The following is a 15720-nucleotide window of genomic DNA, read 5'->3' on the forward strand; positions in this document are numbered from 1 at the left end:
TGAAATTATCCCGATGGATTTGTGTACAAACAGCCAGACAATATTTCTTAAAAGAGTCCAGAAGAGTGGCCAAGAAAGAAAATAATCCAAGTCTAGAAATAACACGTCTCTGATTAAAATCGTAGCAGACCTTGAGGATTTATATGGCAATTGATCTATTTTGGCAAGGTTTACAAATGCATATGGAAGATTTCTATTTCTAGTCAGTGCTGGTTTATTTTCAGGCAGCTACATGGTGTGGATATCAGAGTAGCTTAAACATTAAAACGTGAAAAATGTAGTTTCTTTTAAGCTGATGTAGTGGCCAACCCAGGTGTCTGTCCACAGGTGAGCACCTGGTACATACCTGTGAACAGTCACAGTGTCACAGGTTAAAATTCATGACTCAGACTGTAGGAGCGCACACCACAACCCAAATCTTGATTTATTTTTTAATTTCCAAAAGACTAGCGTTTCTTTTATTCTCAGCTGTTTGCTGACCTCAGCCCAACCTGTGATGGGTTCATTTAGATTTTGTTCTTGGGAGATGCTTTACTGCAGGGCCATTCTTGTGTATTCAAGGATCCAAGCAAAAAATTCTTGATATCAGCCAGTAATTGAGCACCCAACCTGCTTTTAATTCCACATAAGACTTCATAAAATCAGTCAGTTTAGCAAAATCTCCAGTTTATTCCTAAATCCCAGGGGACTTGTTATCCTGCATAGAGGCCTGTCAGTGGCACAAGGTGGGCATGCAAAAGGGGAATCAGAAGCAATGCATATCAAACACGAACAGCTGTGGGGATCATGACTTCAGATCATGTCACTCTACCAAAAAAACAGCACCCATTAAGAAAATAAAACTGTTCCACACCCATCTTAGTCACCATGGAAGAAAACAAAGCCGTGTTAAAAGCAGTAGATGTATCACTGCTCTAAGCAGAGCAGGGATTTAATCCAGATTTTCGCCTAGAAAACAGAACCAGTACTAGACAAACATCTACCCACAAGGGAAACAGAATTGTGTTAATGGTGTCAGTGGTTTTGCAGCTTTTTGGAACCTTCAGTATTCACCTTCTCTACTTTTGGCTGTCGATTTCCAAACAGATTGACATTATTCTGCTCAGAAAGCACAAGCACAGGGTGATAGCAAGGAGACATTTAGATCCATCGCACTGTTAATTGCTGCTGTTGACACAAGGAGAAGCCACTGAGAGAATCAGGAGGAATTTCCCTTGGAAAAGGCAGAGTGTATCCCAAAAACTGCCTGCTGGCTTGCTCAGTACAGATGTCCCTTCTTATTTGTGCTGAGCCCTGAGATGTTACACCTGAGTTAATCAGCCCAGGTCCCCTTTGAAGGCACCAAGTGGAGGTTGGGCAGGTCTGAAAGCCCCTTAGGACACGTCAGATGATGTGAGCCCTGAAAGTCTCTGCATGGGATATAAACAGGTGCAGAGATAAATTAGATAAATCCTTTCAAAATGGCTGGTTTGAGATACTTTGTGGAGATAAGAAGGGCGTGAAATGGCATTTTTAATCAGAATGAGATAATTGCCAACTGTAAACTGAGGCTGCAGTTTTGTCCTCAGCCAGGAAGTTTATTGGCAGCATGGATGGTCTAGGATAGTGTTGAGTATGGATGTTCCCAAGGAGAGTTTATCTTTCTGGAATAGCTAAATATTGTTTCCACATTGTCTGCTGTGTCTGTGCTCACCTCGTTCCCCATGTAAATAAACTTCTAGGCAACAAATAGTGTTTGGAATCAAGAATAACTCTTTTATGCTATCACAACTTATCTTTTCCTCATTATTCCTGAAAATGTAGCAAGTGTGTTGGCTGTCCCCACCTTCCTCCATTTAAAAACATGCTGATCCACCCCTTATTGCCACAGAAAGCAGCGGGGGGGTTTGGAAAGCTCTGGGCAGCAGCAATCCTAAGTGACCAAAGGCAAGGATAAGAGGTCAGCAGTGCTGGAGAGAAGTCCTTGGGATCGCGTCTCACTGACAGCAAGAGGGAACTTTGTCTAGACCTCAAGGTCTTTACTCTGTTATTTTTGGTAAAAAAAAATAAAAATAAATAATGAGGAAAAAAAAGAGAGATGGATTACTAGATGCTGGCTAAAGCAGGGCTATTTTTTTTTCTGGGTTTGGAGTGTTTATGGTGGGAAAAGGTAACAGTGATGGCTGTTACAGCATAAACTTTTTTTTTCTGGAGGCATCTAAGACTTTCTGCAATGGAAACGCAAACTAGATCTTAGCACATCTTCGTATGCTGTGGACTGAGTTTCTCTCCAGCAGTGTAAAGACAGACCACGTTGTGCTTCCTCCCCTCTATTTCTGCAATCTCTTGCACAGATAAAGCGTCATGAGCACAAACACAGGAGGCAAAGCAGCAACATGTTCCAGAGAGAAAATTTTTCCCACAAAAGTAATGAATTGTCACGCAGTGGTTTGAGTTTCTGTCCTGCTGCTGGCACATATTGATTTTCTGTGGTTTTATAGGAAAATCAGGGACTGAAATAGGTCCTTGCAATAACACCATTTGTAGGATGGAGCTGACACTGTTGTGCTTCGAGTTACAAATCTACAAGCTGCAGAAAACCACAATTCCGCCTGATCTATCTTTAGAACAAAAGTCACATCCTTTCATTGTTTTCATTGAACTTAGGCAATGAAAAATGACATTTAAATTTGGGCTCTTTGAAATTCTGGAGTTTATTTTACGCTTTGCTGCTGAGTTGTGTGGCTTGTACGGCACTCAGGGGAATACCACAGAACACGGTTCTTAATTACAAATGTACACACCACTCCTGTTCTTTTTGTAGCACTAATTGTAACTAAACCTTAATTTAACTGTCCCAAAGCTTGTAATATTTACCCATGGAGCTGCTTTTGTCAAACAGGGTTTTCTAATTTTTAAAGCTAAATGGAAACAGGATTGTACCTTAAAAAAAGGTATTCAGAGTGAAGGTTTGCTCTGAGTGACCTCTCAGTGCTGCAGCCTGAGGGTCTGCTTGGATTGGGAAGAGTGGGCACCAAGGAGGACTGCAGGCACAAACTGGGAAGCAAATATTGGGAATGAATGGATGCTGATGATAAATTATAAAAATATACCTATAGAGCTGAGTGGGTTTTAATTATTCACAGGGCATGCACTTAGTGGGATGGTTGGGTAGAGAGGAAGTCCCACTAGATCTGGTAAGACAGATTTGGCTCTGCAAAGCAAAAAAAAAGCTCTTTCCTAGAAAATTGCAGAGGCAGGGCTGATAGCACTGTCTTGTTTAGTACTGATATGATCTCAGGTCCACTGAGACCTCACTCATGTTTCTCGTTTTTCTTAATGGGAAAATTGTCTTGCAAGAAACCGTCTCAGAGAAAAAAAAAACAGCAAAATCTACCTTGGGGTTGTGGGTATTTCAGAAAGGTTGGTGGAGTTTCTGAAGTGTCTGGTTTTGTTTTAATGTTGTAAAGAGTGGCCTTAAATCAAACCTTTATTCATGTGTGTCTTCTGAGTGAATGAACCCTGTTAGAAGTCCTGTAACCCTTTGTTATTTTAGTCAGTCAAGGGTGATGGAGGGACAGCCAGTTCCGAAGTGGTAAATGGCCCCAGTCACCATGTAAGTGCCTGGATTTTTTCATCTTTTGGTGATGGGTTCTTGCCACCTCCTTCCATACGACTCTACCTTTTGAAATGTAAAAATCACTGAGAAAAAAGTGCTCCATGCTCACTGATTTCTTTCCTTATCTATTTAATTCATCCATTCATGCTATTAAATAAGATTTTAAAGGGTCACTATGAGATGTTTAAAAAACAATGAACTTTTTTCTATGTCTGTTCCTTTTCTTAAATTAATTAGTGAGTTTATGATCAGTCTTATTCCTCTCTCTTGCTGCTATTTTACCTTCTGCATGTAGCTTGGCTCAGGCAGTAAAACTAAATACACACAGCTAGAATTATTTTTACTTTGTTGATGTACTTGTCTTCTGAGGAGAAGATCATTTAGGTGCAAACTCTGTAAAAGAGAAATGAAAGTGAGAATGAAAACTGTTTGCTGCAATTTAACAAGAGCCGGGGTAGTAATTTTTCTTATTCCATTTTTGTTTCTTTCATTCTGTGTTCATAAAAGCTAACCCAAAACCATTTACATTATATTCTACCTGACTTTAAAATGCTTCAGAAAAATTCTATTTTCATTAGAAATACAAATACTGTTACCTTGTATGAGAGCAAAAACCCCAGCTGTTGCAAGGCAAGATACCCAGAAGAATTACTTTGAGTAATCTTTCAGTAATCAGAGATAAAACAAAGCTCTGTGTATGGCCAGTGTTTCCTTTAAGAGAAAAACTGAAGTTGTATTAAAAACTGACACTTCAGAATTTCCTTTTTTAATTAACAGTAAAACTATTTCTCATGCTTCCTATTTTCATGATGTCCTATGACACCAAGGTTAATCTTTATGAATTAGTCACTAAAAACATCCCAAATACAGAAGTCTTGTCTTGTGACATTTGCTCCTTATTTCATACAACAGTTTTGTGAAGTGATCTGGGTAAAACAGTAAAAGTTACAGTCCTGGATCCACTTTTTGTTATTTTAATTAGCAGTCAGTTGCCTTCCATTTTTTTAAACCACCTTATCATTCTTCCTCCTTCTCTCCCTTGCCCTGGTGTAAATTTAGAACAGTTTCATTACACAGAAAAGCCCAGTGAAAACTGGATCTGGTGTTGGCTTTTTGGGGGGATTTCTGTGAAAGGATCTCTTTAAATCACACCATTGTATCCCTGGAATGCTGTGATTCTTCTCCACTTTCCATCACTGCCATTCTGAATGCTACAGAAATTTATTGCAGCACTGACACAAAATCTGCAGAAATTTCAGAGTCTGCCTTTTCCACTTAAAAATCAGCCTTGGATTAAGGTCTCCTGTAACATGATGGGGAAAATACTCTCCTGTTCATCTTTTCTTTTTCTATTTCAGTGGCACTGTCAATGTTGAGAGAGGAGAGCAATCTGTCAGGTGCAGCTCACCCTTTAGAATAAGAAACATTAACATGTTTCATTATTCATAGGCTTCACTCCGTATTTCCTGAGCTGCTCCCATCAATATCAAATATGCCAATTTCCTGCCTTTCAAGGTTAATATGAAACACCTCAAAGAGATTATCTGATAGGATTTTTTTTTCCCCCCTCTTATTTTGCCTGGAAAATGTATGATGAATATTTTTAAGAAGTGTTTTGTTTGACTAACATCAAAGGCTCGACCTGCCCATAGAAACAATCCTGTTGCATCCCACTCGGATTTGGCTCAGTACTGAGCAACCAAGCACGTGTGGTGAGGAAGACTCTAATTTTACACCCACAGAGCAAACCCACAGATTTCACAGAGTGTTCATAAGGGTCAGAGGTTGTTCTGGCACCTCTGAACTCAGAGGTATCCAGTCCCAGAGCTATATTCAGTCTCATAGCTGTATTTTGGGTGCTGTGGTTGTTTTTGAACTGAACGTGCACGTTTGCAACTGCACCAAAGAAACAGTTCAAAAGCGAGCTGAGACAGATCACAGTAAGAAGGGGCAGCAGCTGAGAGCTCCTGGACTGAGAGTTGAACTGAGACAGACGGAGAGAGACACAGTTAAATCTGACTTTCTGTTCATCCCCGTGCTGGGAAAGCTTCTGCATCACTTGAGCCACTCAGAAGTGCATCTGAGCAGGTCTCTTTTCTCAGGTGAGGTGAAGAGAAGACACAGGTAGTGTGCTGTCTGTGCAGCCTCACCAGACAGTTCTCCTTTATTCTGAACTATTGAATTTGCTTTAATAAAGTAGTGACACTCAGGTGGTGTGTGAGGCCACTGATCATCTTCATGGCTTCACGTGCCTCCTGCAAATCCAGAGCAAAGTCAAACTCCTGACTGGATTTTTAACTCTAAGAGCAGACAAATCCAGATGTAAAGAAATTAATACCCACATATGTCTGGTCTTTGGAAAAGGAAATAGTTCAACACAAGCACTTATTTCGTGCAGGACTTGAGCCTACTGGTCAAGACTGAATGTGTTAAATGGTTGCAGGTTCTGTAACTTAAATTTGTGGGTTTTTTAAGATTGGGTTTTAAGATTTGGGTTTTCTGAAGAAAGGTAAATCAAGTGACAAAGGCAAGCGTTGCTACCCCTTCTCATTCTTGTTTCCCCGAAATTAGAGTGGCTTGAGAGTATTTTTAAAAATAGATACAAGAGGTATATTTGCATTCTGTTTCTCTAGGGTCTCTACCTTCAGGTTTTTCTCTGAAATCATGATATCTAAAAATGTGTTTGTTTTTAATGAAACCTGAGCCTGTCATGTAAGCACAAAACCCTAGGCATTTAGAAGAACACCAAATATTTCAAGACTAAGGGTAAAATCCACAAAGCTGGAAAAATTAAACAGCATTAAGCTCTGGGCCATACCCTGAGGAGAGATGTAAGATTTCCAGCTTTTCCACCTGGCAAATTTGTGCTGTTTAAATGATGATAATAAATAAAGCAATACAATTCTTTTTTTTTTTTTTAAAGAAAAAAGAAAATCCCATTTGCAAACAGATTTCCAGGCAAAACATCATAATTTGCTACTCTCCGAACAGTGACAGTTTCATTGTCTGATCCTTTCTTTACCAGATATGATTTTTCTCCTGTGAACTTCAGACATATCCTGCGCTTCTCCAAGTTCCAGAATCTTTTCCTACACTGTAAATAGTTTGCTTTGTGACTGTGTTTCTTTGGAAGATTTACTGTCTCTTCTTTTTCATTTGTACATGGAATTTTCAGAGATGCTCTGGCCTTCCATAGCCAAACCTTGTGCTGGTAATTTTTGGGTGGAGTGTTGCAGTTCTGCAGCAGATTGGTTTTTGTTCTTTGATTTATGGTGGTTTTTGCTTCTTTTCTCTCCTAAATCTTTCCCTTGCACTTTTTGGGTGCTTTCACTGTTTGGGATGCAAAATCTGGAGGAGTCTTAGTGGGTAGTGCCTGCTTGTGACTCTGCATCTCTCTGTGCATGTTCTCTGCCTCCTAAACCAGCTTCAGCAGAGACACAGACAGAAAAAACCACAGGTTTATGCAGGATGGTTTGATCTTGCAGTCTTTGCTCATGTCAGTAATTCCATCAGCTCCCTGGGAGCCTTTCCCAGAGCCAAGGCTACAGGAGTTCATCCCAACATCTGTAAATGAAAACCTGTAGGACACCAGGCTTTCTCCCTGCCAGGTGGCCTTCCTTTTCTTTTTTCTTTTTTTTTTTTTTTTTTTTTAACACATTTATTGGATTGCCTTCCAAACTATTTCTGTTTCCCACTGAAAATAACCCTTGTTTAAAACCCCTGCAGACGTTAAACCCCACAGAGAAGCCACTTGCCCCGGCTGAAGGTGACCCTGCGGGCCAGAGGAGCAAGGAGAGCTCCAAAGACAAGAAGTCCACGGTGGAGCTGAGCAAGCAGAAGGGCAGCAAACAGGAGAGCAGGGAGCAGCCAGACCCCCGGGAGCAGCCGGCAGCCGACACCGACTCCATCCAGAACGGAGGAGACGCTTCCAAGGAACCCTCCTACAAGAAGACAGAGAAGAGGCAGTCCCTGGGAGGGTTTTTCAAGGGCCTTGTATGTTAATTCACCTTCTCTTTTTGGTATTTCCTAGCTGCTTAACTGCCCAGCCTGCAGGTTGTTCTCCAGGGGGGATTCTGGGCTCTGAGGGAGTGCAGCTTCACCGGCAGCTTTGCAGGGCTTAGGCAAAAGAACAGCAAGATTTTGGGCAAAGGAGGGAATTTTGGGCCTGAAGGTACTGATTCAAAGGCAGGGTTTGCCATGGGAGAGCTCTAATTGTTCCCACACCACTGTTTTTGGTGTTCATGCCTCGGCTATGGGGATGACTAAACTGCTCCTGTAGCAGGCACTGAACCACCTACAAATTAGGGTGTGTTTATAAGGGAAAAGTGGAGGTGGTGCTGGCTTACCAGAGTAACCTGGCTCCCTAAACCACCCTGTTAGTGGTTCAGCTTTTGCTGCAGAGCAGGTAGGATATCCCTGCAAAATGGGAAACCCCTGCAAGTTAAAAACCAAGGGAGACCACTGTGGTGGGTAGGAACCAGCATAGTGGTCACAAGGTAAGTACCTCGTGCTACCAATGAGTGATAGACTCGTTAAAGCACATGAAAAGTACACATGGTACTTTTTTCTTCTTGCTTTTTGTTAACTCTTAGCCTAAATTTGCTGTGCTCCCTTCACTGAAACCTGAAATGCAGAAATGAAAGAATTCAGCACACCGAAACTCTGAGTTTCCAGGAGACTTAGTGTTACTGGTGCAAATGGCCAGAGCATTAAATAGATGGAGATTTATTTTTCTGCCTGTCCATATTCAGGGACACAGAAACAGAAGCACAGGTTACACTTGGGACTGCCTCTTAAGCCTTGACAAGAGGCTTTCGATAGATCAGTTGGAAGGATGCATCTTAAACCTCTTCTCCTTCCTCCCTTCCTCACTTCTGTCAGGGTAGAAGCAGAGCTGGACAATCCTTCAGGAAGAAAAGTCAAGCAATAGAGATTGAAATACTGACTCAGAGCTGGAAACCAGCCCCTTAAGGACAGTGGGTTATAAAGCCACTGCCATGCACACCAGTGTGACTCATTACAAGGCAGATGTTTTTCCACATCAGAAGTGCTTTATTTGCACCATTTCACAGAACTACTGTGTATCCTACAGAGGGCGATTTGCATCACCAAAATAAGGACATATTACAAGGGGAATTAAGAACAAAAGAGAAATAACATCCTGCAGGAGAGATTAGCAACAGCTCAGCCACTGCCTCGTTGTTCTGAGTTAAAATCCTGGTCCACCATGAGGTTTTCCTGTAGTTCCAAAGGAGCAAAGTGTTGGAGCTCAGCTGGAGTAAAAACCAACTTGCACTGGCTTCCACTCACCCGGTGAAGCCACGAGGAGAAATCTTTTTGCTTAATGTGACATGAAAAAGCCAGAGTTATATAATGATACTGGTTATATAGCTCGTGAAGCTCATGTGTTTTTCTTTCTTCACCCCCTTTGCCTCCAAGTTCTGTGTGGATTCTTATTGTGCCCAACACTGGTGCAAGGGTGTAACGTGAGCTGTGCTCACAAACGTGGTGTGTGGGTGGCATATCCTGCTCTGGGTATTGCCAGCTTCTAGGAGGAGCAGGGGTGCTGTTACTCAAACTGCTTGGATGGTGGTGGCATATCTTTTGTCAGCTGGAGGGGATGAAGGCAGCCACATTTTTCTAGCACGGGTTGTCTAGAAATTAGGCAAATGTTACCTACCTCTATTATTTCTGGAGAAAAGTAAGATTTGTTTCTCTGGTCTGGAGTTTTCTTGAACTTTAACCATCCCTTGTTGTAGTTCTCACTGTGTGAGAAAGGATTTGTCTTTTGATAGTCACTCTTTATTTTGTATAGTGTCATTCATTCAAGCTGTATCCAAAAATCCTTCGTAGAGTTTAACAGCAGTTACAAATTTAAAATTATTCCAGAAAGGGAGATATAAGGAAGTACAAGTTAGCAAGGAAATAGTCTTTCAAGGGCAAGATCACAAGAGACACAGAGAGAGGCAGGAATGGTGTCTCAGATTCAAAAGGCAAGAAAAAGCTTTTAGATCAAGAGAGGAGTTTGTGAGGAGGTAAAAAGACCATTTGTGGAATAAAACACAGAACAAATGTAGAGGAAGTAGAGATGGTTCTGTGAGATTTTTTCGCTTGCCTCAGTTTGGCTGTAGAGCCCCTTATCTTGTGTTGCAATTATAGAGGCCAATAGTACTGCTGCAGCTTCCTTCTCCCATTAACAGAAGATGGCTCTTAAAAAAAGGTTTTTGATAACAGTTAAGCTGCTTTGGTCAGTTTATTGTGCTTTTAAAGTGTCAGGGGGGAAAAAAAAACCAAACCCATAACAATGAGGTCTGTGTATGGAACATCTCTCATGAAAAATTACTACCTCTCTTTGAATATCCTCTAGAAGATTATCCATACCTAAGAAACCTAGTTCTGCAATGCTCCTAAAAATAATCCACATCTCCCAGGTGATCAGACTCAGCCGCAGGAAGGTGTAATCATTAATCTCAAAGTATTAGATCACACACTCAAACCAATGCCAGAATCTCCATTTCAAGATAAGAGCTTGAGTATTTGGTGACAACTCAGCAGAAAAATTCAGCTTTATGCTGATAAAAGGGAAGCAGGAGATATTTAACAGGGGCTGCAGCAGCTCCTGTGCCCTGTGCCCACTGAGCTCCTCCTATTCTGCTATTTCAGTAGCAGATATTTTAACACCACTCTCTCCTGGATCTCGATTCCTCTGGGAAAGGGCACAGAGCAAGAGGATGTCAGGCTGCAGGAATGCAGCTGATGAGAACACTGCACTTCCAGCATCTGCTCCCAGTTGGGCCAACAAAGGCTGAAATTTTGGCTACAAATTGAGCCACTTCTGCAAGCAAAGAGAGTTCCAGCCCTGCATGGTTTGAGCACAGCTGATAAGGTCCAGTGGTTGTTCCTATGGCAAAAGAGATTAATTTATAAGCTATATAAAATGTATTTAGTGAGTCTTAGAGAGATTAGATTAGAAAGAAGCAGAAAGGGGAGGGGGGGGAAGGTTAATGACATTGTTTTCTGAGCTGGAATAACTCATGCTCAAGTTGTCAGAAGCTGGGAGAGCCTTAGCATGTGGAAACTATTGGGACCTGTTCTGCCCAGGGTATCTGCTCCACTGACACAGGCTTCTCCTGGGCAAAATCTGGGGGAAAAAATATACTCCAATAACACATCATTCCTGTGTGTGCACTCTGAAGTGCTCTGCCCAAAATAATATGTTCCATCTTAGCTGCCAACTTCAACTGCACTGTCAGACAAGAGCCAGTGGTACCTGTGCTTCTGAATTGAGGGCAGAGCTGGAATTTGCCCATTAAAAGGGCAGGAACAAAGTTCTTTACTTCACACCTGGCTTGGAAATTCCAGTTTAATGAGAATCATCAGCCAGTCTCCCTCAGAGCTTCCTGCTTTAATCAGCAACCACCTTGAAAATGGGTGCAGCAGGGAGACTGCAGCATGAGCAAATAACATGACACCTCTGCAAATGTGCTAAATGAGTCAAAAATGGGGATTATCTCAAATGAGCTCCCCCTCCTGTCTCCTCCCTCCACCTATTTATAGGAAGAATGGCAAATAGTATCATCCTGTCTCCTAGATTAGTCTAGAAGTGGCTTAATATCTTCATGCCCAGACAGGAACAGCTATAGCTGACAGACTCCATTACTCTTTTAATGTGGGAAATCTTTTGCCTGATGTTTTTTTGGTTTTTAGGGTTGCTGGATAAATTCAGAATGACCAGGTCCTTAGTATTGTTTGATGGATAAATGATGATTTGCTGCTACATGTAAATGGCAAAAAAATTTAATCCTGCTGCAGAGCATCTTCCAAACTCAACGTGAGTGGAAGCAGAAGCAAACCCACTGCAGCCAGTTGAGCTGCACAAGGTTAAAGACAGGGGATTCTTTCAGTCCATTGTGATTTTTGGCTGCTCTATTTCATACTTAGATTCTCAAAGGTGAAAAGTTAAAAGAAGATCAGTGAGGTGGAGTGTAATCATTATAAAACCCCCACTGTTTTTACTTCCCTGAAAGGGGTGAGGAAGTTGAAATCTTTCACTCTCCGTGTCTGACACAGAATTGTCCTGAAGTGATGAGTCAGGTTTCCAGTAGAAACATACTGTGTGAAAGGACAATTCACATATGATTCTGCACAGTTCCCATTGTAGGGAAAGCACATAGCAGCCACCTTTAGCTTTGTCATGCTGGTTTTTCTGTTTAGCATGCAATGATTTGGGCATCTGGCTACAAACAGCACTGGCATCCCACGCAGTGTTAACAGTGACCTCTGAAACGCTGCTTGTGGGCCCATTTTGCTGTCACCTTCTGAAGTTGTGATGACTTCAAGGCCAGTAAAATTAGGTCAAGCACCTTAAACTAAAGCCAAGTTTTTATCAGTTACCAGTGAAAAATGTAGTTGGTATGGCTAGAGCTATACATTTCCTTCATCTAAGCTGGATTAGTGTCTTGAACTGGTGCCAAACCCAGAATTATATTTGCAGTGTAAGAAAAGCTTTATCACTCTAACATTGTAGAATACCTGTCATGCATAAAAGTATTTAATGTTCCCTTAACCTAGAGCAGACCAAGGCTGGCTATAATACACTATTAATCATGCTTGAAAGACTCTTAGCACGGTTTCAGTGAAGCGTTTAGGCCAGGGAAATTTTAGAGAAAGTTATGCCAAAACCCCCGTGCTACAAGCACAGCAGCTTGGCTCTGGGGTGTTAGCCCAGTTTCTGAAAACAATTGTTTTCCATTCCAATTGAGAAAATTACGTTAAAATAACCAACACATTTAGGCAGAATCACAAGTAGTAGATTTCTGGGGTTCTCATGATGCAGACAGCGCTCATATGCTTATACATATTAAATAAAGGGCAAATGAAGAAAAGCTGGGAGGTGGAATGAGTGGGAAATGTCTGGTGGCAAAACTCTAAGACAAAATTCCAGACTTAACCATTCTGAAATATTTGAAAGTGTTTCTAAAGATCTCCCTCTTAATCCTCAGGGTTCCAAAAGGACGTCTGATGCAGAGGTGCAAACAGATCCAGTGTCTATCCTACCTGCTGGGAAATCCAAGTAATGGCTCCACGTGGCTGCTGGAGGCTCAGCAGCTCTCTGCGAGCTCCCTTGCAGCAGACATGACTCATTCTTTTCCTTTACATGGCTGTCATCAAGTGCCTGAGGCTAAAGCAAACACTGGTGTATCATTTAAGGTATATCATTTACAGGGTTTGTTCCTTCCATGTTAGAAAGTGACTCTAAAGATCACCAAGCAGTGTGCTGTATGTTTAAAAAAAGGTCATGTGGATGATTTTAAATCTATAGAGGGTAGGGTATGTAAGGTAGGCAGGTGGCAGTGAACTAAATAAAAGGCAGGAAAAAAAAAATGCACGTGACAAAGGAACGTAGATTGGGCAGCAAGGCATGAGCAACAAACCCTCCGCTTTAGAGAGCTTTAAAGCAGCCAGGAAAAACAAAAATCTCCTTTGATAAATGTTATACTCAGATGTAAAAACAACCAAGTCACTTTTTGTGGTTTTTCAATAGGGCTGAAATTAGCAGGGGAAAAAAAAAAAAAAAGAAAGAAAAAAAAGGGGAAAAAAAAGCCTGCAGAAGAATAGAATCAGTGGTTATAAAGTTATGCTTCCTATTGGTTATTAATGGAAATTAAAACGCTAAAATGCAAAGGCTTTACGTGATTGAGACAACGTCTCTCATCTGGGTGAGGTGGGATAACAAATTAAAAACTATTTAAGGTTCTAATAGGAACACAAGAGGGCACCCACGTCCCCGTGCACTCCTAACACCAGGCTGTACCTACAATCCTGGGATTAATGTTTCTCAGATCATAGGAAACTTAGTTGTTTATTCAGATATTTGTTTTTATCCATACTTGTAATTAATCCTAATAAAAACCAAAATCAAAGCTGTCCAGGCACCTCCCTGCTTCACAAGACTCCTGTAATAACTGTAGTTAATAAATTTTACAGAAAATTAAGAATTCTGTTTGTTCAGTCCTGGGCAAACCTGTACAGGGAACCACAGGCCTGATATTTTAATCCACACTAGCATCTGAATGATACAGTAGTGTATATTTTGACCTCCTTATCTTTAAATAAACTAATACTTATCCTCTGGAAAAAAAAAAAATCCTTTGCTGCTTTAATTTTAAAATAAAGTTTGTTATTTATGTCCCTCTGGTCTAATGATTGATGTGACATTAAGGCAGAAATGAACACATACAAACCCTGCCCATGGAGGGAATAGCTGTTATTCATTCTTTATGGGAGTGAAGATTATAACTGGAAATCAGGGGAGAAATCTGTAAAATCTGCAGGATTCCAGTTCTAACTAGTCAGAGAGGTAAAGAGCTTTGTTTGTCCATGAGCCACTGTAGGCTGGTTGTGTTTTTGCAAACCTACAGAGTTAGAGTGAACAACCAAAACTTGCTGCTGGTTCTATGCACAGGGAGCACAGACAAAAGGTTCTTCAGATCTAATGGCACTTTCTGTTCCCCTCCCTGGCACAATGGGCCTCTCGTGCCATATAAAGTGATATCAATCAAGAGGGACCGTTTGCAGATTTCCAGTCTGATTTGTAACACCCTGTTTGTACATCTGTGTGGGACCAGTGACTCCCCCACTATGGCAGCATGAGAGAAGAACTGGGCTTATCATGTCCAGCTTTGCTGCACACACACATACAGGGGGAAAAAAAAAAAAAAAAAAAAAAAAAGAAGTTTTAGGCTTTGTCTATATTTCATGAGCTTTAATTAAATCAGTACATGTAAGGCTACATACAGGGAGACAACCACCATGGTTACACAGTGGTATGAAAGTGCCAGATGTCAGCACAGTGTGTGTTATCAGAGCAGAGGAATAAGCTGCTGATTTCATCCTGCTGTAATTGCCTCTGTGTTAGAATGGTATTTAGGCATTTTTCAAATAAAAATATGCTCTGGCTACTCAATTACATTATAGGATCACAGAATGGGTTGGGCTGGAAGGGAACTTAAAGGTCATCCAGTTCTACCCCCTGCCATGGGCAGGAATACCTTCCACTATCCCAGGTTGCTCCAAGCCCCATCCAACCTGGCCTTGAACTCTTCCAGGGATGGGACAGCCACAGCTTCTCTGGGTAAGTGGTGCCAGGGCCTCACCATCCTCACAGGGAGGAATTTTTCCCTAATATCCCATCTTACCCTGCTCTCTGTCAGTTTGAAGCTATTGCCCCTTGTCCTGTCACTCCAGGTCCTTCTAAAAAGTCTCTTTCCATCTTTCTTGTAGCTCCTTCAGATCCTGGAAGGCCACATTTAGGTCACTCCAAAGCCTTCTCTTTTCCAGGATGAAAATTTAGACTGTATATATATTATTATATTACAGACAGTGTAGATATTAATGTTGCACTATGGATAGATCAGACTTTCTGTGGAAGAGAACAACCCTTCCCCAGCCCACGGTTTAGGAGCAGGTCTGTGCTGGTTGCACTCTGTACTCCCAAGGCAATTGGAACTGCTGACCATGTGACTGGACCGTATCACTTGGCAATGGGGCTAATTTCAGGAATCAGGAAATCCTCTTGGCAGAAAAACAAGAAAAACAGTGAGTTTGGCTGTAGATGCCCCTCATGCCACGGAGCTATTATTGCAGATGAAATAACGGTTAGTGTTGGCACTGCCTCCCACAGAGAAACTCCCCGAATTTTTTGATTCTTCTCTGATAGCAGGAACAACACAAGCTTTGAAGAAGCCAGTCAGCCTTCTCATAAAGCAGCAACACATGGAGCCCCAAGAGGAAGAAAGGTCTTAGGAGATGCATCCCCAGTTAAGTTGAGCTTCCGCATTCCACATGCCCTATAAGAAACATAAAAGTACAGCTTTTATGTTCAGGCCCGGTAAAGCTTAACAAGTCATTTGGAAATCAAAGCTTTGGAAGAGGCTGCAGCCCAAGACAAAGGAAAAGAGCAGCCAAAGCAATACATTGCATTTAGAGATTGTTGTCAACAAATAAGCTCTGGCTTTAAGCATAAGACCTTTGAAGCAGCTCAGGCTGTTTCAAGGATCTTAAGGTGTGTTTCATGTAGGCATTTCGGAATAATTTAAAGCAGATGATGCTTAGTATAAATA

At 41.5% G+C, this 15720-nt stretch overlaps 1 protein-coding gene across 1 annotated transcript in view; it reads left to right on the top strand.

The window, feature by feature from the left end:
- The window catches only part of BCAS1 (breast carcinoma amplified sequence 1), a 33672-nt gene extending 20517 nt beyond the window's left edge, over nt 1-13155 (top strand). The window contains exons 9-10 of the mRNA XM_027881215.1: nt 7325-7591; nt 12601-13155. Of these exons, the coding sequence (XP_027737016.1) occupies nt 7325-7591; nt 12601-12675 (342 nt within the window). The 3' untranslated portion in view covers nt 12676-13155. The remainder of the gene's footprint in view (nt 1-7324; nt 7592-12600) is intronic.
- The last annotated feature ends 2565 nt before the right edge of the window (nt 13156-15720 follow it).

The sequence above is a fragment of the Empidonax traillii genome, unplaced genomic scaffold (genome assembly GCF_003031625.1).
Source record: "Empidonax traillii isolate 1590-97213 ecotype Southwest subspecies unplaced genomic scaffold, ASM303162v1 scaffold86:size2944007, whole genome shotgun sequence".
Lineage (NCBI taxonomy): Eukaryota > Metazoa > Chordata > Aves > Passeriformes > Tyrannidae > Empidonax > Empidonax traillii.